The sequence below is a fragment of the Psittacula echo genome, assembly GCF_963264785.1.
Source record: "Psittacula echo genome assembly, chromosome: 2".
NCBI lineage: Eukaryota > Metazoa > Chordata > Aves > Psittaciformes > Psittacidae > Psittacula > Psittacula echo.
In genome coordinates, this window is record NC_137737.1 from 15,465,324 (window position 1) to 15,492,401 (window position 27,078).

Here is a 27,078-nt window from a genome sequence, read left to right on the forward strand (position 1 = left end):
GAAGACTATCCTCCAAAAGAAACACATCAAAACATAATGCAATGACTACACCACTCATCCATCTTCCAGATGCTTCTGGGGATCTTAGGATAGAAGAAAATCAGCTATAATTTAATCTTCCCCATGCCATGCCACATAAGTCATAGAGCTTTCCAGGAACTTTGAGCATGAATTATATCAGAAATAGATTCCTAGATCTTAAACATATGTTAGATGTACTAAATTTAGGAAGCTGATTTCCCACTGTGTGAAATCTGAGCTTCAACGTTCAGTCACTTTACAAGGCCAAGTTTGCTTAAACATATACTTAAAATTTAAAAACTAAAATTTATATCTATATATGTTTATCTCTTGGAGAATATCTGTCTGTAATGACGCTAGAAAGCATCCTGCAATTCCTCTTTTTTACCTCATAATTTTAAAGGCCTTTACGGTATAGTTACAAATTTAAATACTTTTCAGTCTAAATGTTAAAGAACTGGAGTTGCAAAGTTCATTAAGTCATGGTATTAATCACTAATTTTGACAACAGTAAGGTCTCCTGTATATGGAGAATTCTGTGCAATTTTGTCCTCTTCCCCATTCACTTTATTGTCTCCCCACATAAGAAAATAGTTTATTCAAAACCAGCCCAGCCCTGAGAACTGACAGATATATGTAAAAAAATAAATCTTTTAAATAAGTACATAAGTAAGTAAGTAAAAAAGGCAGTAAATAAGTAAAGAAGGCACAGCTACAGGTTGGGCAGAGAAGAGATTCAGAGCAGCCCTGCAGAGAAGGATTTGGGGGTGTTGGTCGATGAGAAAATGAACATGAGCCGGCTTCAGTGTGCGCTCGCAGCCCAGAAAGCCAACCGTATCCTGGGCTGCATCAAGAGAAGTGTGACCAGCAGGTCAAAGGAGGTGATCCTGCCCCTCTACTCTGCTCTCGTGAGACCTCACTTGCAGTGTTGTGTGCAGTTCTGCTGTCCTCAACATAAAAAGGACATGGAACTGTTGGAACAAGTCCAGAGGAGGCCACGAGGATGATCAGGGGACTGGAGCACCTCCCATATGAAGACAGGCTGAGAAAGTTGGGGCTGTTCAGCCTGGAGAAGAGAAGCTGCGTGGAGACCTCATAGAAGCCTTCCAGTATCTGAAGGGGGCCTGTGAGGATGCTGGGGATGGACTCTTCATCAGGAACTGTAGTGACAGGACAAGGGGTAACGGGTTAAAACTTTAGCAGAGGAAGTTTAGATTGGATATAAGGAAGAAATTCTTTACTGTAAGGGTGGTGAGGCACTGGAATGGGTTGTCCAGGGAAGTTGTGAATGCTCCATTCCTGGCGGTGTTCAAGGCCAGGTTGGATGAGGCCTTGGGTGGCATGGTTTAGTGTGGGGTGTCCCTGCCCATGGCAGGGTGGTTGGAACTAGGTGATCTTAATTTCCTTTGCAACCCTGACTATTCTATGATTCTAAGTAACCAAGGTTCTCCAAGATGGATGGTCCATACATCCACCAGAATTCACAAGTAACTGTCTCAGAGGTCTGTGATGAGCAGACCACTTCTTCTGCCCTAGCAATATTTGTGGGACAGGCTCAGGACTAGTCCACCCTAACACTGAGCAGGTCCAAACAACATAAAGCAAGCTACACACGCTTCCAGGCCATGAGGCAGGAGGACTCTCTCTGGGAAGAAAAGTGTCTCATGTAGCTGGGACACACAGACAACACCAGGATGTTGAGTCAGATGGAGAACTTATTTCTTAGAATTAAATAAAAAAAACCCCAAAAAACCCGTCCAGAAATCAAAATTCAGAAACCAAGGTTTCTTAGCTCTAAGAAACAGATTCCTGAAAAGCACAGTGACCAGGAACAATTAATTCAGTTCATAAACAGCCGATATACATGCTTTGTTTCTACAAAAGTCAGTATGCTTTAGACACAAACCAGGCTTAATAAGCATTTTTCATAGAATCATAGAATCAGAGAATAGTTAGGGTTGGAAAGGACCTTAAGATCCTCTAGTTCCAAGCCCCCTGCCATCATCTTTATCCAGCACATTTAACTAATAAAATCAATTTTAAATGTTGGTTTTGTTCATTAGTTGGATTCCAATTTCCACCCAAACGTAGCCTGATGAAAATCAGAAGATAAAAATTAATCAAAAATAAGAAGACCACTCATCATTTTTTAACAGAAAATGGAAAAAATGAACCAAAGCAAATGGTAAACTGCGTATTTGTTTAAATATATTCACCATGTTAGCAAAGGGTAGCTGTGGTGGCACAGACTACACTAAGGCTTTCAAAAAGGTAACTAAAGTACAGATGTAAAACTTGATAAGTCAAATCAGATTTCCTGCTTGCTCATTTAAATTAGGGTTGAAAACAGTGATCTAACACAGAGACGTAAATTAATCTACCCCACTGGATGAAGCTAAGCAACTGCTTCTGCACACCAGGAGCTCTAACGTTGTAGTCTACTTCAACAGTTTTTCCTGTGGCAGCTTGGCTACACCTCCTTCCATACCTCCTGCAAGTCCCTGAACACCAGCCATCTGTCCCCTAGCCTAACAGACCATGTCAAGTGTTTCTCTTTTAAATTCCCACCACCTCCACCCAAGACCTAGCCTCTTCCATTACTAAATCCTGTAACCCCTGGCTGCTTCCCTATTACACTACTGGGCTCTCCTAGAGCCCCTGCGCTGCAGGTACCATCAGGATGGTTCCCTTCACTCCAACCAGACTCCACAGCCCTATACAGAAGACTTTCCCAGGAGAATCACTTCTCTGCTGTCATCCCTACCATGTTATAGTTTACTCTTTGCAAACTGACTTAGCAGAACAGACATTTCTTAGTTTTCAGAGCCTCAGCTGTGATGAGGCTCTTCCCCTCCTTGGGATATTGCCCCATGCCCTCCCTTACACAAGAGCTACTGGTCCACAGCAGAGCTACAAGCTGAGGACTTCCAGCCAAGAAAATTTGCAGATTCACTCTTATTTCTGCAACTTTTGCTTGCAAAAGATCTGTAGAGCACCAATAGGGTGCCTTTGGGATAAGCTTACTGTAACACTTCTGCCAAGGCCTGGTGCATCAGTCCTACAAACTGCCCAAAATCACACACAGGAAGAAGAGCTTTTTCCCTTACCCAGTAGGTCATCAAAAGGCAAAGCATTCCTTCTCGTCTTGCACTTGCATAACAGCCAAAGCACGGCCATGCAAGGATGAAGACTCAGAAAAATGAAGCTATGATTCTTCAGATGGATCGTGGGAGGTAAAAAAAGTAGGTCTGAAACCACCAGAGTTGGGGAAGTAGACACTGAATTTGGGAAATTGTATTTAAAAATAGATAAATAATAATCTAACCCCCCCCCCCAAAAAAAAAAAAAAAAAAACAAACAAACAAAAAAAAAAAAAAAAAAAAACACAAAAAAAAAAAAACACAAAAAAAAACCCCCCACAACCAACAAACACACCAACATAAAAGTTTTGCCTCCTCTGTTCCTTCCCAAGACAAATCCCCTTTTCTTCCTTTCATCTGATGTTGCTGCTTGGTCAGTCCACAACTCCCCCAGTCACTATGAGCATGTGATCTCACCCACTGCAGGGCTGGTGAGGGGACATGTTTGTTATTTATGTCCCTCATATTAACTTCAGCATTAATCTCAGTCTTTTTCTGCAAGCCTGCCAACAGCACGAATTTATTTCCAGTCATGTTTTTAAGTGTCTCCATAGACCCCTTGCTCCATCAAACGCGTGTGGTTGGTAAATCCATGGCAACATTTGGGATAAGGCTGTAAATCTTTAAAAATACTGTACCCACTGAAGTAAATAGGATTTTGTGCCAGACATCAATGGGAACAGAATCAGATCTTTGCTGGTTTCTATGCCCATTATGCATCTCCAGTACATGTTTTCATTTACTCTAAATGCATTGCAAATGAATTACCTTAGAATAAGACATTTATTTTAAGTCACAAAGTCATGTTATCCATTTCTAGCCAGCATGATTTTTTTTTTTTTTAGCTGCAAGGGAAATAATTAAAAGCTATTTTAAGCCTTCATGGAACATTCTCAGCCAATGTTTGGCTACCATCTAGCTTAGAGGATTACTGGTGGTTCTTTGTTTTTAAACAGTAAACAAATCCACTGTGTAAAGTAAACATACAACTAATAGATGACTGCATTAAATTCTCTTTTGCCATTATTCCCCTACCTAACTGCCAGGATCACCATCACCAAGGCAAGGCAGAGTTACAGATGACTCACTTGGTCTTCAGAATACCCTAAGTTTTGTCAGGAAATGAGGTATCATTTTATTCAAACCCCCTACCAGACCCAAAGCCAAAATTTAAACCATGTTTTTGCAATGCACTGTGAAGAATTATCCTGGCCTACAGCTATGCTAAATGCTCTTATTTATTTAGTAATGAAAACTTGCAGCAAGGGGAAACCAACTTTAAGCCAAGTATCCTTGAACACATTCCAGTAGGATTCAATGCATTAATAAAAAATAAGCTTTTGACATCAGTGAAAGAAATTCTAATGTATTCATTTTCCAATAGTGACACTTAAAGTTTAAGCCTTTGTTGGAAACAAGAGGCTCATTAAGGAAAACCTATTTAAAGTCTTGGTAGATATGTCTAACATGATCAACAGTTTTACAACATCCTTGTAAATACCTCTTGGGGTCACCATCTTGTACATCGGCTAAATTAGTGCTGCCAGGGTAGGCTAAAGTGAAGCCTGACCTCCTCCCAGCCTCCAAGCTTTCTGGGTTTACTTAGAACAAATTTAAGCCCATGCTGTGAGTTAGAATTTTCCTGCCATATTCACTCCCTGAAAAGCCAGGACTATACACAGAAGGTAACAGAGCTCTTCACTGCTGAATTCAGTCATTCAAGAGTTAGGAAAACATAAATTAATAGCAGCAATGTGTATTTTTAACTTTCCTCCGGACACCCTGAAGCATCACCCGTTTTCCCATGCACAAGCTGTATTGCCACCATCCACCCAGGGCTTCATCTTCACATGAATCCCAGATTGATGTGAGAGGCAGAGGAGTGGTGGGAAGGATTTCCAAGTACAACAAGGAACTCCCCCACACCAGCTTCGACATCACATTTGCAGCAGCCTTCTGGTGTGGCCAGGAGATCATCATGCCACCTCCCTCAGCCGTCAAGATCTCTAGGCTGGTAGCTGGTGAACGCCTGCTGTGTTCAGAGCACAGCTGGCTCCCCCTTAGCCTGCAGGTGTTACTGTTGCATGACCTAAGAAGCACTCATGTCACTAGATGAACCAAGAGCATGACCCTTTCTGAGGAATCAGCTCACGGAAAAGCCATGCAGCTATACCTGTCCCCCCCAACAACAGTCCTGGACACCCAGAAAGCACATTGTGCTGGAGGGAACTCTGTCTAGCTAGCTGAGCTGGTCCTCTCCCCTTAGTTGAAAACATAACAGATAACCCCTGTCTGCATTTCCAATCTGGGGACTACTGCATTTCAACACCTGAAACTCAGACACAGCTGGTTATTACACAGTGGTCAGTACCTTATGTGAAACCCTACTAAAATCATCTCACTTAGTACTACGACTCACTTCACTTCTTGGCTCTCAACTTTAGTACTTTTCATCACCATTGTCTTCTACCTGGCAAGCCACAGGGATCTCCTCAGAGTACTAGAAGTCATCAACAGGACCGCACCTACCAGAAGTGTTTCCAACATGAAAACCTAGCCAGGAATGAGGGGGTAGAAAACGCAGAAGCAGAGAAGGAACGTTTTCTGGCAGGCTGGTTATAAGGCATTTCACAAGCAGGAACAGGTCTGACATATTTCTGAACATGGCATGAACTTTTTGTTTTTGCAAAATCTGATTGGCCACAATGCCAAAAAATGCAATCTGCCACCTTTCATTCTGAATAGACAGCCAAAAGCAGGAATCAACATAAGGAACAGATTGTGAAACTACGTAAGCAAGAATTTTGCTGGTCATTCACAAGCAGCAAACACAGGTATTTGGTATTGCAACACTGCGAACATACAGCAACATTTCCACTTCAAAAAATCATGGCTGTGACGCACCAGCCACATGGGTACTCCAAACTCTTAGAAGTTGCCCAGGAAATCTGTGGCTTTGAAAAGATACAGGTATTCATCAGCTCTGGTTTACAAAGACACTGCTCAGATTCCTTGGCAGCTGCAAGGAAAACAGGCTGTGAAAACACAGAAAGGTCGCTTATTGTTCCATTATGTTTAATGAACAAACCAGCCAGAGATGGAGCCATGTACACCAGAATGAGGACTTGACCTATTTTTGTTTCTGGCCAGAAGGAGCTCAGCACAGTCTAGTAAGTAAATATTATCTGGGTCCTTAAGGAATTAAATTTCCCATTTAGTTTAACATCCAGAAGATGCTGAGCCTGGTACTTAGAGCCTGGGAGTCTGCGATGTTCAAGGGAACGCCAATTAAATCTTCTTCCCATGAGAAGAATCTGGTAGCATAGTACCAACAAAAATTCTTCTCTCTTGTCCCAAGGAAGTATAAATATCACACGTACCCAAACCTGCAGTGAGGAAGAAGCCATTTTCATTTTTAAAGCGTGCATTACTAGTTAGTGAGAGATCCTATTTGCATTCTGACAACCTCAGAACTGTGGAAAGTGCTATTAAGAATAACTGGAGGCTTCAACACCTCAGGAAAAAAGAACCATACCAACTGTCAACTTGCCAGATCTTTGTACATCACACAGTGCCAACTGCATTTCTGCTTCCCTCACTGGGGGCCAGTGCATCTCCAGAGGCAGAACAGTTTCTGGCTACTCTGGACATAGCTCCCTGCCAACACAGCATGGTAGGAGCATAAGACTTTGAGGTAGTGGGAGGACCAACCATTTTCTCCGTGGGGCAGAACAATCCCACAATGTTATGTACCATGGAGCAAATGTCTTAGTTGTCAAAAATGCATCTTTAATGAATTTAAGAAACTAAGCAGCAGGAAAGGTGTATTCAAGGCACTGAGGTTAGAAGCTTCAAAAGAAGCCTAATCAGCTGGTAGTAGGTTTTTCCAGACAACGCTGTTGTCCTATAGTGCCCTCCTCAAGACTCTGCATGCTTGCACACGTATGGTTTTCATTTCATTGATATAAAACCATTTTGTACAAACACTGGCAAATCTTTCTTCATCCCCGAAAACCACATCCTCTTTTGACCATAGGACAGCTGCTCACAAAATCTCCTGCTTAACAAGCTATCCAAATTAGGGCAAAGCCACTTACAACTACACACATTATAGGTGTACATACATTGCTACCCCTGAGTAGTTTAGGTGTAACAGTTGCACGAGCTAATCCTTTCAAACCCAGACATCCAAAGGAGCCCAACATACCATCAATTTAGAGTCAATGTACCTGGAAACATAGGACAGTTTTTCCTCTTCCTTGTCTCTCTCATCTATGCTCAGGGCATCAAATGAAGGGCATCAAATGAAGGCCCTCAAATGAACCAGTTTTTCATTTTACTTTCCTTTCCCACCAAAAGCACAATACAGTTATTTCTTCTCTTACATCTATGTGATATCGAAGATCTCTTCTTTACTATTATTATTATTATAGAAAATTACTGGAGAATAAAGAAGGAATCTCTTTCTTGATCACATCTTCTAAGGAGAAAGTTTTCCATTGACATATTTCTCACCTGCAACAAAAAGCTTCAGGAGACAGCAAAAAGAATAAAGGAAAGCAACCTATCAGCCTAGGTGTCCAAGATGGTTTTTTGTGATCAGAAAAGGGTGGCTTGATTTCTTGGTTTTGTTTACTGTAGGAAACTACCTATCCCACACACACACTTTCTTCCACCACCACCACACCACACCCCCCCCAGAAGCTTATATGCACACCACATAACCTGAGAATTAATTGTGAGGCTCAAGGAAAGGTTAGAAAGAGTGCTTTTTTGAGGGTATTGACTCAGGAAGCTACAATTGTTGTGCAAAAAGACCAGTAGAAAAAGCAGTCTTACTGCAAGCAGAGGCACATCTCTTCACCTTAGCTAACTTTCACGCAGCAGTTCAGCCATCTCTTACAGGACCTTACAGATGCAGGACAGCAACCAGCATCAACTCCTCTTGAGGAACAAAAAACACTTCTTACCTTCCTATATATTCCAGTATATCTGCCATGCAATAGATAGCAAGAGAATTAATTCTACCACCCTGTTTCAGGACACTGAAGTGCAGGATGAGCCCTCCACAAGTTAGCCTACCTTCTCCCATACCCTTGGGATGCCAAATTTCAGACCCAAAGGCTACAAAAGCAATGCAGTCAGATGTACAACGAAACACACAAAGTTTCAATTATAAAAAGGGTGCTACCCACTTAACCCCAGTGGATGAGCCAGGTGGTGTGATTGCATGACTGCACAGTTGAACTTTAAGACAAAGATTTCTCATATTTTTGGAGCTTTAAAATTTTTAGTGTTGCATGGGAACAAGCTTCTATTCTTGGAAGACAAGTATGTGTATATTCTCCCCAGAGTTCAGGAGACAGAAGCAACGACTTCATCAAGACAGCTTTGAGCAGTAAAACACCACATCTGAAGCAGTTAGGCTGACATACTTTCCAAAACATTTTTTTGTGGTAACATATCTTCTGGAAAACATAAGCTCGGGGCATATCTGCTTCTGCAGTATCTCACTGTCGTCATACAAATCCCCATTCTTTGTGCAGGTGCTCAGGTCATGATGCTCATCCTGAGTGACAGTGGGCAGGCTAACAAAACTGTCTGTGATTGTTTCAGAACTGCGACACACAAGCATTTAAGTGCAGAGTTAAGTTTACTCACACAAGGGCACATATTCATGAAAAAACCCCATTAATTCTGTCATATCACCAGGATCATAACAGAAAATCATGCCCATGTGACAGTAAAAAGAGGTTTTAGCTCCTGATATTATTAACTGAGACATTTCTGAAGTCCTACATTTCCATTAAACCTTGGAATATTTCAGTGATTCCCACATGTTCCCATTTGCTTGCACTTTAGGAGGCCAGAGAAAAGTACACAGATGTTGACTTCTGCAAAAAGAGACAGGAAAATTCAGGAATCAAGACACAATATGCAATTCCATTGCACCCATTTTAAGCGGCTACACAAAAGTGAGCGCTTTAAGCAAGCAAACAGAGCTTGGACTTTGCAAATAAATGATACAGATGCAGCATAAAGTATTATTGCTAGTGATAGCTAAATATAAATAATCAAATGGCTAGCCTGCACTAGATGCAGCACTCAGACTCTGTTAGCCATGTGCAGCTGATGCGCACACACGTTTATTACACCTGTACACAGACAAGGACCAAAGGCAGCCTGTGCTTTCCTGCATAGACTCCACTGCCAGGACAAACGGTAAAGCAACAATCAGGTTCCTAGTGAGACAGAAACTGGATCTCATTACATTAATTAAGAGGAGGCTCCACACAATAAGACATCAGTGTTACACACCATTGTGAAGGATCATGGAGGTGGAACACTGAGAACGAGGTATCTCAGTCACATTGAAATTGTTCTTCTGAACATGACCCAGTCCAAGACATTAAATGCAAACCAGCGTCTGATAACATCACCATCTCCTAAGTCTGTGATACTGGACTATTCCTGTAGCAGCTGGATAACAGTGTTTATGCTCTTGTTAAAAATGCCTTAAAAAGAGTTGCACGAAGAGGGATAGGATGAAGTATCACAAAGCTCACAGTAACACAGCTAAACTTATCCAATTACTCATTCCCAAGTTCCTGAATACTCCATTTTAGGAATACTTGGCCACGGCTGAATATATGGGTGTTCAGACCTGTCACTTCAGGCTCTAGCAATATAACAAAATCCTAGATCTGTTTACTACGCAGATTCTTCTCTTTCCACCCATATGAAAAAGCAGCATCAGGAATGTGACAGACACTTGTTTCAATAACTCAGATGACACCTCAGTTTCTTTGGGAACAAGTCCTACACAAGGTCTCGGCAACACCTTGTCATGAGAACATAGTACATATAAGGGATCAGGTCCAAATGGAAACTCTTCTGCAAATGCAGAAATCTCACCCACCTACCTCTTCTGACCCAAAGGAGAGCCACTTTTGAGTCCATCCCCACAACAAGGTGAAAAAAGGATTCATACAAAGATATTAAAACAACAGCTTCATAACCCTCAAGCACATCATAGTGGGGTCCCAGGGCTCACTGTATGGTTTGTAAGCACACATTCATAAAAAGATTTCAATGACACTATATGCCAAGAGGCCCTTGTTAACAGTGCAGTTGAAATTGCTGAGGAACACGCCTCTGCTCAGCTAAACAGGGAACAGCCACCCGTGTCCAGCCCTGAGCAGAAGGCAAAATTTTGACCGGCAAAAGTAAGCAAGGAAGCAGCAGGATTCACTTCTTACACCCTGATACCAGCAGCACTTTCAGAAAGGATTTCCAGCTGCCTGAAAGGGATATCCTCAGTGCCAGCTAACCAGTGCTCCCAAGCGTACAAGAACATCCACTCCAAACAAGCTCAAGGGACTTGAGTTGCTCAAATGCTTTTGCCAGAACAAGGAACTTGGTAATGAATAGCTTATAGCTGAATGGACATAAAGTCTCCCTGTGATTTCTTTATTAATGCTTCTAAAACATTCTTTCTCTGAAGCCTCTTTTACTTACACAGATTATTTTTTACTAATTTTGTTTTTAAATCCCTTATGAGCTCTCCTAGATCCCCCCCTGCAGCTGCCTTCAGCCTTTCAAATTGTTTCCATTTCTTCTTCAAAATGTAGACAGCTCTTTTCTTTTGCTTTCTACTTCTACATGTCCCCATACCTTATCTAATCACTGTCTTAAAAATCCTTCTGGTAGAGGAAAAAAAGAAAGATTAAGAGGCATAAACCTCAGACATTACAGAAACTAACTTCATGCACAAACACGACTTTAAAGTCTTTGTCAAATAGAGTAAAAAAAAGAATAAACTATGGAAACTTTCTTTTCTTGAAAACCACAACCATTAAAAGATAAACTCGTACTTCTGTTTCCTCTCCCCAGCAAGAGACAGTAACCAGAGGGGCTGACTTGCCTGAAGCTCACAGAACCACCTGCTCTTTTTCCAGCCAAGGTCAGAAGTAAGAAAGAAAAGGTGAGATACATTTCAGTTGTCCATGCACTTATTTCAGAAGCCCTTAGTATCACATTTAGGGGCTGTCTTGGTACCAAGCCAACCTCCAAAAAAAAGCCAAAGTTTATCCCCCTTTTTTTGCATGTTAACTTCTCATACTTCTAGACTATCTGTAGTGATAGCTTATTCAGGGGACTGAGCATACAGTATGAACAGGAGCAAGAGACAGCTCAGAGAGCATGGTCCTTCCACCTGCAATGCTTCTACACTTTTACACAAGGACAGTTGTTTCTTGATGCCATTTTCCAGCTGTTGCCACTATCCTATTTTCAGAAGCCACAAAACTGCCAGAGATCCTAGCAGGCCAAAAAAGGTGCACCTGGGGTGGGAAAAAAGGTGCACTAGCAACAGAGGGACAGACAGGAATAAGTTTAAATTACAGATTTAGATCTTATTTAACATGTACTGTTTGGGTGCATGTTTAAAGCAAAAGCAATAAAGAACCACAACAAAATATGAAATGAAAATAAACCAAGTGAGGGACAGCACTGTAGGTTTATAGCATAAATCTCAAGAGCAGCAAAGCAGTTCACAAATCTGGAGTAAAAAAAAAAGAAAGAAAAAGCTAGACTTTCATTACCACTAAAGAAAGTCATATACTGTTAAGAAATCACACCTAGTTTCTCTTAAAAAAATAATAAATTGAGAAAATCCATTACCACAGATGACATTTTATACAATATAATTAAGCAAAAACCTGTATTTTCAGACTGCTACTCTGAAATCAAAGTTCAGAGGGACTTTGAAGGGGAGAAAATTTGTCATAAATAGAGGCACTCCTATTAGCAGTAAAATAACGGAGTATGAACATATTGCCATTGTAGTTTTCACTCAAGCACTTTTTCCTGATAAAGCCACTATTATACTCCATTTAGTTTATCATACATTCATAACACCCAACTTGTTCATTCCCACAAACAATAATGCGAGTGTGGATTTTTTCCTGTTCCTTGCAGTGACATTTTCTTGGCTGCTTCCTCTGGGAAAAATAGTTAGGCAACAACTACCCTTTGGTGCAATATATATATAGACCCACTTGAGTTATTTGATAAAGTTCAATGTGCTGCACTGCATTTTCACTTTTCTAGTTCATGAAGAGTCCCAGACTTAGCTCTCTAGATGTCACTGTTGAGCAAAGAAGAGGGCAAAGTCAGCCACGTCATAGCTTGTAAAGCTCTGTCATCCACTTGTTACAAGTTCATTTTGAAAATTCATCTTCCATTGAGCTGCTAACACCCACCACAGGGAAGAGATGAAAAATCACCTTCTGTGTAATGAGGTTGTCTTTTCTTGAATAGCAGAGCACCACCTCTTTCCAGAAAGACTCTGGAGCTTTCCGATACAATAACTATCTTTTGCTCATAGCAAAAGACCTAATTTATGGTTGCTAATCAGCACTTAATTTGAATAAGATTCTATTGAATTCTTTTCATGTATTTCTTAGAGAGCAATGTGGCAAGTAAATCACAGCTTTCTGGAGATCAATCCATGTAATTTAAATCTTATATATATAGCAATATTACACTCAAGAGGGCTTGTACATTTATAAAACTACTAAATTCAAACAGATTTTAGCTACAAAGAGATCCCCACGTTATGACAAGACCATTTTTTTTTCCTTCCGTATCAACAGGAATGCAAATGCAGACTAACATTAATTGCAAAATCCAGCAATTTTTAAATCCCATTTTATATGAGATTTTTCTGTAATAATTCAAATCCTCTAGAAAACGGGATATAATACACTCTAAGAAACACCATTTACTGGTTTCACTGAGCATTTCACTAAATGACCAATGAATGCCTCTTCCCAACAGCAGCCACGGGAAATATTTCCTTTGTGCAAGCAGGAAGACCTACAATATTTAGAAAACTCACAGAACACAATTCCCAGATCTCAGGGGCAAAATTACAGCTGAATAAAACTGAATAGTTTTGAACAGCAGCATTGTACAGATTAGTATCACCATCCACTAACTCTCAAAAATCAGAGATTCCTTACCCCAAATGGTGGATATGAAGCAGCAGCAGCAGCAGAGGCAACACTCACTGCGGGAGGTGGTATTCCTGAAGAAGAAGGTGGGAATAGACCCAAGGCATTCAGATTTAATCCAGGAATTAAATGTGCTTGAAGCTGCAATGGCAAAAGAGTTGTTTAAGATTTACAGTCCTGGTTATTAACTTTAATCAGGATCGTGGTTGGCACAGGCTATTAACCTCTTAAGAGATGTCAGTATGTTATTTAGAAAGAAAAAAAATTCCTCTCCATTACCCCAAGGACTCTGCTTCAAACCTATTTCCCAGACATATGCACAGACCGATAACATTAAAAACACAGAGTGGGAAAAGCAGCTGGGAATCACTTGCTACAACTTATCCAGTGAAAAAAATGACAAACTTTACAGCAAGAAAATCTGGCAATCATAGGATTTGCTTCCAGAGTGAACAAGATTATTAGATAAATAAAATAGTAATTTTGGCTTTATACTAAAAAAGACAGTCTATAGAAACAGAAAGCCCATGCACACGTTCTGACTTTTCATACATTGGGGGTATATATGCCACAGTAAAACCCCATTCTCCCTCCTATATACTTTTCCTCCCATGTCTTGCAAGAGATGAAGCAAGATAATCCCAGCATTTACTGCAAAAGCATCAATTATAAAGTGTATGTCTGTTGCTTGACCACCCCTGAGAGAATTGGCAGCATCATGCAGTATGAAGCATTTGTTGTCCATGATACAAAATTTGTCAGTACCCCTTTTCCACTTTTCCAGATTATTGCCCAGTAAAATGGCTATGCTTCAGAAATACCTCAGCTAGAGACTGACACCATCACAAGCCATCAGCATAAGCAAATCATGAGACACCAAAATATCCTGAAATTTCACCAGCTGAAAACCTACCCTAATAATTCCTACAAATTGAATTTGAAATCCATCCAGTAGCAGAGGTAGCTTTCTGCTTACCACACCTTTGCCAAACAGGAGAATAGCCTCAAGCTCACCTTGTGTTCCTGCTCACAATATGAAGCAAAAATATACCACTATAAAATACTTAATTGTGTTCTCATGTGTAGTTTGTGTCCTGAAATGTGCTTATAGGATGAGAGGGAGGGGAAAAAAAGCAAGGAGAATATTCTCTCCAGCCAGCAGGAAAACCATGAAGAATGACCATTTCTAGAAAACCAGATTACTGTAAACTGAAAACAGTGCTTCCAGTCTGAGTCTAGACCATAAGATTTGGACACACAAAAAGCTCTTCATAGCTTATCAAAAAATCTCAGTCATTTCTCAATATGCATTAGTAACACTTTGGCAAACTAACAAGGTGTGGGGTTTTTATTGTATAATCACCAATCATCTTTGAATAACTAAATGCCTTTATCATCTATATCAAGAAAACCTTTAACAAAGCCTTCTTAAATTACATTATCGAAAGCAGGAGAGATCTTTCTTTCTGCTGTTGTGCTTTTAAAATGAAGACACCAGGAATCACAACTTTAACGTATGCAAACTAAAACACAAACCACAACAGTACATAAAAGCACGTTCCTTTTGGCTTTTGCAACAAGAAGTGAAATGCTCATTCATTTCCTCAATCTAAATCAATTTCTCAGTTCCCTTACTCAAAACAAATTAGAAAAAGCCTTCATTAACATTCATACATAAATAATAAAAAACCCTCACCCAAACGCCAGAAATTAATACAAGAGGCAACAGAGAGAGGCTGCAGCAGGGAAATTCTGTTGTGATACTAGGAAAGACTTTTCACCATGAGAGCAATGAGACAGGGCACAGGCTGCCCAGAGAGACTATGGACATTCTACCCATGGAGATGTTCAAGAGGGGACAAAGTCCCTACATAGTCTCATTTAACTTTGAAGCAGGCCCTATACTGAGCAACTGACTGCTGGGCCAGGTGACCTCCAGAGGCCTCTCACACCTAAATCTTTCCATGGTTCTAGTTCTAGAAAGGGCCCATGCCACGAGACAACTCACATTCATAGCAGCAATATCATTTTCATAGGACTCCCTGATTTTCTTCATAATTTCTTCCTCAGCCTTGGCACAAGTTTCAATACTGCCTTTAACTGTAATGGTCCTTTCTGGATTATAGAGTGTCAAGTCCTGCAATCTGCAAATGAAACAGAAGCACAGGTAATTAGCAAACAGCAGAGGGTAATCCAGGTTTACCATTTGAGTGTGGTGACATCCGAGCATGTCACATTTTCTCTCCAAAGAGAACAGTATCAATTCATAACAGGCCTCAAACAGTTCTCAGAGAATCTGGAGAAACTCTGTCCCCACAGCAAATGCAACAAAAACCACCGCAGTGAGGTTTGGCATCAGATGGTTGATGCATGCTTAGGCGCAACACAAGATGGAAACCATCACACTTTGCAAGAACATGAGCTACGGAGCAGTGCAGCACTCCTCAGTTTCGCTCTCCACACCAGCCCTGCCAACAAAGACAGGGCTTCAGACAGTTTTAGACATCCCAGAAACACAGACCATGAGAAACTTTCTTTTCTTGAGAACAGCTGTGAATCCCTTAAGGAAGGAGGGGAAAAAAGCCCAACCCTCAGTGAAACTGGAGGAGAGCCTCTGAATCCTCCTAAGGGGAAAACCGAAAGCTGTGTGCAAGTTAACATTTGCTGCAAAACACTAGTAACTCCTCAGGGAAAGTGAAAGGGTTACCACAGTAAACTAGTTCTTTGTTCAAACACTGGCCTACTATGGTAAAGTGGAAGAAACCTACTGGGAAGCCATGGCATATCCATGTACTGAGGAAAGGTGAGTTGAACGGGTGAGGACAAGAAGAAAAAAGGACAAAAGAAAAAAGGACAGAGCAAAACGCAGGCAGAGTGAGGAGGCCCATGGCAGGAAGGAGAAAGGAAGAAGCATGCAAGGCTTGCTTTCTTGCACTGCAGGCAGCATGGCAACCTGAGCATCTCAGTTAAGCAGCGGCAAGCATGAAATCATCTACAAGACAATCCTTAGGTTTCCAGTGTGCGAGCACTGAGTTACTGCCTCACGAAAGAAAGTGGTGGAAAACACCCCAAAGAAGAAAGGAAACACTTTCCCAAACCAGCTGCCTTTAACTTTACGAACAAGCTTACCAAAAAGCCTAAATGAAGAGATCAGGAGAAAGACTAATTAGACAAAACAGAATAAATGGGCATATAAGATGTCTTTTATGCACCAGTCAAACCAGGCAACTTCATGGGGCTATTTCAGGCATAGCGTAAATACAATCTTGATGTAAATTTATTTTAATGCAAATAAACCATTAACTTGCTAAATTAAAAAATACTCTGAGTGTTTATAGACAGTGTTATTTGTGTCATCATCAGCAAAGACAAGTGGGTTTCATTGAATGAAGACCATTATCCCATTTACCCCATACATTTTCCCCCCCCCTTTTAACAAATAGCATGAAAAGCCTGTGTACTGTCTACAAAAAAAATGTTTATGCCAATGCATTTAAGAAAGCATGCTGGTCTTACAAAACCTATTATTGAAACACTTATTTGGGTTCTTTTTCTCCAATTGATTTGCCTTTCATCTGACTAATTCCATTAACATTTACATACCTTCAGAAAGGTCTCAGCTTCTTCCACCCAATTCAATTTCCTCTTTTTAAGGAACCTCATTCACTCTTAGCTTCCTTGCCTTCATTTGAAATACTTTCTGCAGTACACCTTTTGTCTCCTGCATGTACTCACATGTCTTCCTAGATCTTCATCTGTCTTTCAAATTTTCTCCCTTTCCTACAGTTTATAAGCCTTATTCTCACCCTTTCTTGTTAAAACCTACGTCCAGGATGGCTTCAGATACTTGAAGGTTCACACCAGAGTACTCATTATTCAGAACAGGAGGCTCTCTGAAGACACTGCGCCACGGTAAAACTACTGTTAACAGCCAAGCTTCTACAGAGATGTTGATTTAATCAGTGATGTGCAGATTTCCACTGAAGGTGAAAACTCTTGTTTAATCTCAGCTAAATCTCAGTTACCTTCACAAGCTTGGAAACCAAAAGCTGTTACTTTGAGGCACACTAGTCAACCTATTCCAGTTTGGCTGCTAGTGGCCAAGAGGGACAGAACTGCTACTAAAATTACTCTTTTCAGCATTCATTTACTTTATTTCCTTCCCCTTGTCCAAAAATTTAATCTATACCAGAAACTAAAACATCACTAGTTTCATTTTCACACATAGCTCAGAACTCATCCAGATTTATAGTTTCAAACACTCATCATTACATATGGTATAATATGTTAAAAACAACTGACACTTAAAATACAGTCTAACACAGGCTCTACATAGCCTATGTTATTTTTAGGCTTGCTCTTGACTTAGTTTACAATGAAGACTCACTGTTTACATTAAACGTAACAGAGCTTAAGTAACAGTTTAATCCACATTATAAAAAGGCCTCAGAAAGGCTGTTATCTCAGCCTTCAAAACACACATTTCTGTAATAACTCTGTACCTGAATGTATCAGAGCAGCATCACTATTTGAGACATCTCACCAAAAGATTAGGCCACCAAAAACTTACGGAGATATCGTGATTTTAGTATCTGTGTCCTGTTCAATTTTCTTCAGGTTTCTTCCTTCTTTGCCAATAAGTCGGCCAACAAAATTGTTATGTGCCAATATCTTCAAGGGAATTTCTTCTGTACTGTAATGGAGGTTACATTCAGTGAGATTTTTGGAGACCAAGTTTTTCTGCATGTTATGGATAAATTTCGTAGAAATGTCTACGACTCCCATCTACTTACACATGTTTATACTAAATGCAGAACGAGTCCAAGTGCAATGCACATTTCAGCACTATCATCTACAGCTTCATACCTGCTAAAGCTCAGACTGAAGTAGCAAGAGCTGTTGGGAAGGAAGAAATATATCTTAACGCTTTCAGTGAGCACTCACAACTTTTTATGCTGACTCCGATTAAAAGCTATTAGTTGCTCAAGAAACTTCAGTGTTTCCTCCAGTTCACCTTAAAATCACAGCCAGGCAATGGCTGAAAACTTTGATGTGTGCTGGGACTAATTAAACAAGTAGACTGTCCTAAAGAAAAAAAGTTCTGGTTCCTTTCTTTACCTACTCAAATGTGGGTAACAGCAACAAAGATTCACTTGATAATGGTTTTTAAAGACTACCTCTTTAAATGGAGTCAACAAGAATGCAAAATTTTTAATGCTTCCACAATGAAATGCCTTTTACTCACAATTTAGTATCTTGAGCTTCCTTTTGCATGATCTCCATAATAATTTTACAAGCCGTTGAGCAGCCTTCAGGAGTTGAGTGGATGGTAATTGGTTTCTCAGCAGCACCTGCATTCTCTTTACGATGAATATCGATTCTGGAAAGAAAAACACTAACTGTAACCACGTACTATATGTTAAGCCTTGCATATTTTCAACTCTCATAAAACTAATTAATTTTGAGCTAACACTGACTACATGTAAGTGGCTTAATTCCGTAAAGTATACAACTAAAACCTCTCAAATACTATTTTGTGTGTGTGTGTGTGTGTGTGTGTGTGTGTGTGTGTGTGTTATAGAAAGCCTGCCCTACCCTGATTTTACCACATAGACCCCGTGTTTGTGGACACTGGGATCTCTTTTTCTCATCAAACTCCCATCAGGTTATTCAGGGGAGCTGTTAAACAACCTACTGTAAACCAGGGAAGACCAAATCTCATCAAGCTTCCCCAATACTTTTCCAGCCCTGTCACTCCACTAATGAGTGTGCAGCTACAGGACAGTCAGGCTTTGTTCTACCTTGTCTTTTCTAATGACCACAGCAGCAGTTTCCTAGCATTTCTCTGCTAGCAAGTAGCATCATGGAACTTGCATTCATCCTCAAGATTACTTTCCTATGCTTTAAGCTGAAAATTTGTCCTGACATTGCCTTTCGCTAGCTCCACTTTAAAACTACAAGCCTCAGTCTAAATCATCATTTATGTAGCTCTAGGAATTTTGCAATAACTAATTAGGATCTGCATCAAGATAATGCCTTGGATATTATTTGTCCTCTGCCAATAACTTGGGTCATATACTCTTCCTACTTCTGCTTTTTCTTCCTCCCCTCTCTGCCAAATAATAGCTGTTTCCAAACTGAAACAACCATGCTGCTTTTCAATAAACCCTTTTGTTTTTTTCTACTTCTTTTTGATATTGAAAATTTACTTTGGTTTATGATGCAGCATTTTCTAAGAAGCCTATGGCAATCCTTGGTGCAACTGAAATTAGATGACATTTCTTTTTTATCCCCAAACCAGGGAAAACATCATTGTTGAAGTCACAAATCTGTAAAGTTTGCAGGGTACAATTATTTCCACTCAATCCAGCCTTCTTGTAAGAGATAAAAACTTTCCTTATGCCAGTCTGTCAGGATTTTTATAGTGCGGGAATTAGATGGTTTAGATCTCACCTAAAAAATTAGTTACCCATAGGCATACTACAGCCAAGTCTTGTCAGGACACCACAAATCTCTTAAACCTGTGTTATTAAACACAGCAAATAGTCTCCTGGGTTACAACACACTAATGAGAGGTTGGAAGGAGCATCACGATGATAATCCTGGAGTTGGGGGCGGAAGGGGAAGGGGGGGAGCCTGTTGGGTGGGAGTGTAATTAGAGAGGATGCCCTTATCCTCATTAACTGCTCTCAAAACTGAAGCAACTCCACCCTCATACACCTCACTTACAGCTCATTTCTAAGTCCTGCCTGCTGTAACTACAGAGCCAGAGGCTCATACCAGTGTACTGCTGAAGACAGCATCTTTCACTCTCTGCTTTTAGGGGTACCCTAGAAGAATTCTTTGACTATGATCCCCACCTCCCACTAAGCCCTTCCTTGTGGGTAGGGATTTAACATACACTGAAAATCTCCTCCAGCATCTCTAGATCCTAGTGCTCTAAGCTTCTTAGGTCACTTGGCGGCTTGCTTTTTGCCTCCCATACATTTCCTTGCTCTGTGTTTTGATGTGGTCTGCAGCTTGATAGCAACAAATATATTCACCAAAAGTACATGGGGATGAGGTATAAGGGGTAGTGAGAGGAGATAAGGTTATCCCCACACACACCAAAACGTATATAAGACCTCAGAATGCCCTAAATTAAGCTAAAGCTAGAATAAACACTTGAAAGACTTGGATACATCACCACCCTGACTGTATGTCCCAAAGACCAACATACTACAGCTCTTTCACTTCCACTTTTCGAGCCAGAATCTTATTAGCATTAGGAAGCAAACTCCCTGGCCTCAAGTGCCATCCTATTAGCACTGCCTAATTTCATGGTTTTTTTAAAAAAAAGGGAAGAAACAAGTCAGATAGGATGTGAACATAAATCAAGGAGAGAAGCCAGGCCTTAAATAAACCTTGCCAGAGATTTCCTATCCACTGCTGTTTTCATTTGTTCTCTGACCACACAGGTTGTGAAGTTTTACAAGTTTCCCTTTACACAGGAGATGAGGACACAGTATTAAAGCTTACAATTACAGTTCTGTGAAATTACTTACTTGGACTGAGTCTGTTTTGTAATATTCCTGATTGTCGCTCCTTCTTTCCCGATAATGGCTCCTACGAACTGTGTGGGAACCAGCATCCGCAGAGGAATGTCTGACTGTGGTTTCTGCCTTGTGGTTGCACCGGGTGACCCTTGCCTCGGAGGACCCCTCTGTCCAAATCCACGTCTTCCCTGGGGATGTTGTTGCGGGGGTTGCTGGGCTGCCATTTCATCAGGGATGTATGCAACTTTCAAGGAATAGCTTTCAAGCTGAAACCCGTTCAGTTTTTCTATTGCTCTGTTTATTTGCAAAGGGGAGGATAGAGGAGAGGAAAAAAAACAAACCACAATCACATGCAGGGCCTTATGAAGTGACAAGTCATTCAGATAGAGACTTCTGCTCTAAATCACATGACAAAGCTAAGAACTGGTTCCAAGATGAAAAGTTACATTCAAAATTCTTCAGTGAAGATTTTTATTTTCTTAAAAAAAAAAAAAAAATAGAGAGAAATAAAAAGTTGTGTAAGTCACCGTATTAAGGACTACAAGTTAGTTCTTGCTCTCTCCGGGCTTCTGTGCACTTTAAAGGTTTTGCTGGTGCAACCCTATCAGCAAAACCTCACAGGAGACAGAGCTTATACGCTCAAAAGCATTCTTTTGCCTGATTTAATTTAAATCAGTTTCCCAAATAGAATTAAATCTGCACCAGAGGGAAAACTTTTTAGCTGCTATCACAGCACCTTCATTAGGGTTTTTGCCAGCATAGCTATTTGGCTGGAGCTTTTGCAATAACTGATGTAGCTACGACAGGAAAAAAAGAAAAAGAGAAAAAAAGATACGAAAAACAGCTCCTGCTTCATTCTCAGCAGGAAAGAAGGTGTTCAAAGCTCTTCAATGGCATTTGAGATGCCATTTAGCAAACCATGACAGCACCCTGCAACTTACCAGCTAGTCATGTTGTAAGCAGGTTTGATAGTTAACCAGGAAATTAAAGCCAACATGCCCATTAAACTCTCCACAGATGCAAAGGTGTTAGAAGGCATTTAAATGGTGTTTCAAGTTATCTTGTGCTTTTAGGCAAAGCAGAGCCCTCTTAAATATCACAGAGAGCTACTGTCCAAATGCACACCATGGCCCGACACACTGAATAGCCATCCGGTCTCTCAGCTTTCCCTCTGGCCAACCCTCTTTCTGACCAAGGTGGGGTCAAGTTTGAAAGTCAAGCTGGCCTGCTGGTCGTCTCCTCTTGTCTGAAGGAGCACAGCTCTAAACTTAAAATTTCTGGAAGGCAGAAGATCTTCTACTCAAAGTAGAATCTATGATTAAAGAGCCAGGAAACAGCAGGAATAACTGAGCTACATGCAGCACACTGGTAAGCTAGTGGTATAAAATTAAGATATTCGCACAAGAAAGGCATTTCATGTTTCATTATAGAAGGCATTATTATTCAGATTATTAGTGATACATCAATATCACTGAAACACACATTGATTTGGGGTAGTTTATAAATGCCAGGCTTAATCTTGGACTAAAGGTTACTGATAGATTTTGTTTAACAACAAAATCTAAATTAAAAACAGGAGTGGGAGGGAGGAGGTTCCCATCTTTCATTAAGAACCCATCAACATTTTCATTAAAAAGCTCCAATAACTGTATGCTCTACAGCAAGACCTCTGAAATTCGGGAACTTAACTCAGTACCTCCATTTGGGGGACACACATTTGCAGGTGGTTACTGGCAGTTTACCAAACATGGCCCTCAGCAACACTTTTACTCCTAACCTCTACTGCAGAGATAAAGGATGATGCTAGCCAATCACTTACATTTTCAAGGGTAGTCAGTGACAAGTACTATTCATCTCCTGAGCGTCCCATCTGGCAGTCTGGGTCTCAAGCAGCTGTCAAAGCCAAGCAGCAGCTTTGCAGGTAAGAAGTAGTATATGGTACAGAGGATAACACATCCCTCAACTCCCAGGGGTTGAACCAGTGTCCTCTAAATATTCCAGTCAGACAGTAAAAATCTTATGAGAAACCAAGCGATTTGTATCTTTGAAGCGGTGTTTAATAAGGACTGATAATAAATTAGGCCCAAGGCAACACCAATGGACAACAAGGAAAGCAAAATATTGAATAACTGATCATTGCTCATTAAATACTTCTGTTCACCAAATGAGACACAGGCCCTTTGGGAGCAGGGCAAGAGTGTAACTGCTCCCATAACAGAAGAATCTCTTACAGCATATGGCAAAAGGGAGCTGGATTAAAATTTGCTGAGGCTATTTCAAAGCTAACATTTTCTAACTTTTACTCCATGTCCTTTGAAGAGCATTTTGTTTTACAGAAAGTAATGTTTACAAAACAGTAAGGGCAGCGAGCCGCCAGACTTGTGAAACTTGTGTTCTTATGGGTTTGTCTCTCAAGCGTTAGTTTCTGCAGAGATTTCTAATGCTTGAAAGGCATTTTGCTGAAGATTCTCTCCATGGAGATCCTATCTTGGAAAGGGGTCTGGAGCTTTTTCTTTTTATGCAGCCTGAACATACTAAGTTCTTGTGGTTGCAAATAACTGAGACCTCTATTTCTGGGTTGAGTTTTACTGAAATCAGCCAAAAAGCTGAATTGCTGCCAGGGAAGGAAATGGCACCACCAGACAATGCAGTTGCACAAGCCCTGTTTCTTTTGGAACCAAACCTCAAGATGTTGGAAAGATGAGCACCAACAGTTCTGTGAACATGCTGGTAGGCTCTGGATTGACATCCATCCCAACTCATTCCCTTCCATGCATTCATTTGACAAGTTCAGACATTGCTTCTTTCCCAAAATGCTTCAGTCTCCTCTGACTTAAAAATGTCTTAGACCAGAATCCCAGCACTAACACAAAACCTTACATTAAATGCACAAGGTTTCTCACTCTTCCTTAGAAGTGATAGGGGAAGAAAAGATAAGGCTTTTTGTTTGTAACCAACCTACGTACCTATCATATTTTCACAACAAATTTGGGAACAGCTGGGACAGGTGTATAGATACATAGATATATAGATATATGCAGAATACCTTCCCTGGAAAAAAGTTGGAATTGTTCTACTTAATAACAATTTAGGAATTGCTAAGCTGTTCTATATGACTATAAGTACCTTAAATTAAAAGCCAACTGAGAATTTTGGCATTGCAGAAAATCGATTATGTCAGCAAGGAAAAATCCCTGGCCACCAAAGCCATATGATAACATGGAAAAATAACAGTATGGGATGGACTGGTTTGGGGAAAGTGTTTGAAGGCAAATCTGCTTTAGAGTTCACTGCTCTAGTTAGATACTACAGTATAGTACTATCACTTGTCTAAGTATTTCTAGAGGAAACTAACAATTCACCCTCTGAGCCAGAGTTCTCCATTTTATAGGCTGAACCTAAGAGAAAAGCGGATGACTGGTTCCTCACAGCACTGGTGGTACCGGTTTCAGTCAGAGCTATCATCACTGTTGCAATCCATCAAATACATGTTAAATCCACCTCCTTTTGTAAAGCATATACTCACATTGGCACACCACAGCAACACCACCTCTGCCTTTCTGCAAACCTCTCTGCCTTCCCAAACAGGGCTGGAGTCTCCTTTCACAACCACAAGTTAGTAATGGCTGTGCAGGTTACCCCTGCCAGAGGCCACTGTTGGTACCTACTGAAACAGCCCACAAACCATCTTTTACACTAGGGCTAAAAACCTCAGAGTCACTTAATGAAGTCAAAGATGGAGAAAAAAACAACTAAAAATCCAAATTTATCAAGGGACTGCAGCAGCTACTGCCTATGCTCTGCTAAGATGTATAATAGTCTGGCTTATGTTCACATGATGCCTGCTTAAAAGAGGATCACTACATAAAATTAAACCTTTAAACAAACATTTTCTAAATCAGTCACCTGGGTTTTCCCCATCAAAGTGACATCTCACCACTGTCCTCTCCCAAGCTCCCTATGAGAGGATGTTTGCCCAGCCTTCCCCTTTGGATGCTAGTGGAGGTTAAATATCTTAGATAAATGAATACAGTAAAAGCACTGAGTCTTGTGCTGGAAATCATTCATCCATTGATAGTGCGATGACACTAAGCACTAGATGGAGAATATATTTCACTCCCACATGCAGCTTGTACATACACCACCTTTCTTTTTTCCTCCCTGAACAGATACATTTGCATACTGAGAAGACAGATATGCAGGGTAATTTTTCTTTGGCATAATAATGTTTCTGTACGTTAAATAAAAACATTCATTAATATTAAAATAATGAAATTAAAATTTCATTGCCATTTCCAGAAATAAAAAAAAAAAAAAATTAAGTCTATAGCCGTACACAGCTGAATTTTCAAGTATTATCGTTCCTATGGCAACATTAGCCCTGACCCACAATGATATGTGAAAGTATTAGTTGCACGAACTCTTATTCATTCATCAAGGATACATGTTGTGTGCACACAGCTTTATGCTTCATTGACAGGGTGGGGGAAAAGAATATTTTTCTTTTGGCAAGTATTTTAATTACAAGGTGACCACTGGTGTGTTAACAGTCAAAGTAATACATGCACCCTGAGTTCCTTATATTCGTTTAAAACACACCACTTAGTTATGAGATACAACCAACACGCACACCTCGTTCCTGAGCTAAAAAACAAAATAAACCCCAAACACCCAGACCCGTACTAAGCCAATATACACCCAGTCCATATATATGTGATGCCAGCCATGCACAGAATTTCCCTTCCGAAATCTTGGGTGGGGTTAAATCCTGTAGCAAGCACTAGACGCCTACACACTGGAACATTTTGGGGAGGGAAAGAGAAGGTGGTGTAACTTCTGAATACAACAGCTATAACTGATGTGGCAGCACGTCACAAGGACACAGTCAGCACATCCTGTTGGTTGCAGTCAGGGATCAATATTGGGAAAAGCAGGGGTGCCCTTCGGCAAGCAGGTCCCAAGTTTCCTCAGTACCTACATGTAGCTGCTTGTGTGTTCAAACCAAACCATGGGCCCCAGGCTCTGCTGCTTCTCCTCTGAACTTTTCTCTTCCAAATATTCCATAACTTACCACAACATTCAGTAATTGCATATGCCATAGCAAGATGTACATGCTTTGTAAGGCCCCCTCCGTCTTCTGGGAAGGACAGCAGCAGGCATAGTTTCTGAGTTGGAACAACTCCCTCATCCTCCCAAATACTTCCAGGAGAGGAGAGGAGGAGTGGGATCACTGCTTTGGCTGGCAGACCCAGCCTTCTTCTCACTGTGCACAGTCCCGGAGAGCAAAGGACGGTTTTCCCAGGCCTGTGCATGGCTCTGTGCTTGCTGTACCCTCCACAAACCTACCAGCCATGCTGGCTCCCCTCCTTGGCCTCAGAGGCAAGGAGCAGCATCCTGCTTTTTCTGCCAAGACAACCTCATGCCTGTCCAGCTAGGAAAGAGAGGCATCACTGTGACAGGTCAAAGCCACTGACCTTCATTCTAGCTAGAAGCCAATAATTGTCTTAGATTGTGGGTGCTACATGCTCTGTCCAAGATGTGCTTCTCAAAAGGACTGCAGCATTCTTCACCAGTTCCAGTTTCCAAGTTGATTTTGAATGCAGCCCTGTACTGAATATGCAGTAACTGCAGTTCCAGCCTAGAGATAAAAACACACCTCTGCCACAACAATTAGACTTGCAAGACAGCTCACTTTCCCAGCTGGGTGGAACCTAAAGTTCTGTTCAAAAGTAACATCCTCCAAGCAATGCATACCACACTTGCTTAGAACTGCTTATCGAAACTATCTCCAGATTGTGCTTCAGCACCTTCACCACACAGCACTGCTGGTACACACTCCCAACAGGCACAGCAATGCCATACAGTCTATTCAGCAGGGAAGTAGCCAACTTTGCCTGTTTTGTCAGCCAGCACTAACTGTGAGGTTAGTATATGTCACAGAAAGTGCACAGAAGACATAATTAGAACTGGGAACCCACTGTATGTGGTAGCACAGGCACTTTCATGACACTGCTTGTTCCAAAAGTCATGGCTAAAAGCATCAATTACTTTAAACAGCTAAATTTCAAGATACAGAGCTTGTTATCAGCTGTTGATTCTCAAAAATTCTAAACAGTTTTTGATACAGTCAGTTCTTGCTACTCCTTGTTTTTGATATAGTCAGTTCTTGCTACTCCTTGCACTGCATAGGGTGATCAACACTGCCTTTTATCAGCTATAAGCACTTGCATACCAGTCCCCCTCCACAGCCACTGCTGTCCGTCACAGCCAGTTCCACAAAGAAAAGCTAGATCATGGCTGGAAAAGCCATTCACATGAAACAATGCCACAGTCACTATGGAAATACACACATGCACAGGTCCTGTA

General features: G+C 40.8%; 1 protein-coding gene across 4 annotated transcripts in view; it reads right to left on the reverse strand.

Annotated features, from left to right (window-relative positions):
- IGF2BP3 (insulin like growth factor 2 mRNA binding protein 3) overlaps window positions 1-27,078 on the reverse strand; it is a 115,823-nt gene that overhangs the window by 14,599 nt on the left and 74,146 nt on the right. The window contains exons 6-10 of one of the 4 annotated variants that reach the window (XM_080611977.1): window positions 20,722-21,006; window positions 18,423-18,557; window positions 17,748-17,870; window positions 15,186-15,321; window positions 13,193-13,318 (exon numbers count right to left, since the gene is read on the reverse strand). In XM_080611977.1, the coding sequence (XP_080468103.1) occupies window positions 13,193-13,318; window positions 15,186-15,321; window positions 17,748-17,870; window positions 18,423-18,557; window positions 20,722-21,006 (805 nt within the window). Of the gene's footprint in view, window positions 1-13,186; window positions 13,319-15,185; window positions 15,322-17,747; window positions 17,871-18,422; window positions 18,558-20,721; window positions 21,007-27,078 lie in introns of all 4 variants that reach the window. The other 3 variants (XM_080611976.1, XM_080611975.1, XM_080611978.1) reach the window with 3 other exon arrangements.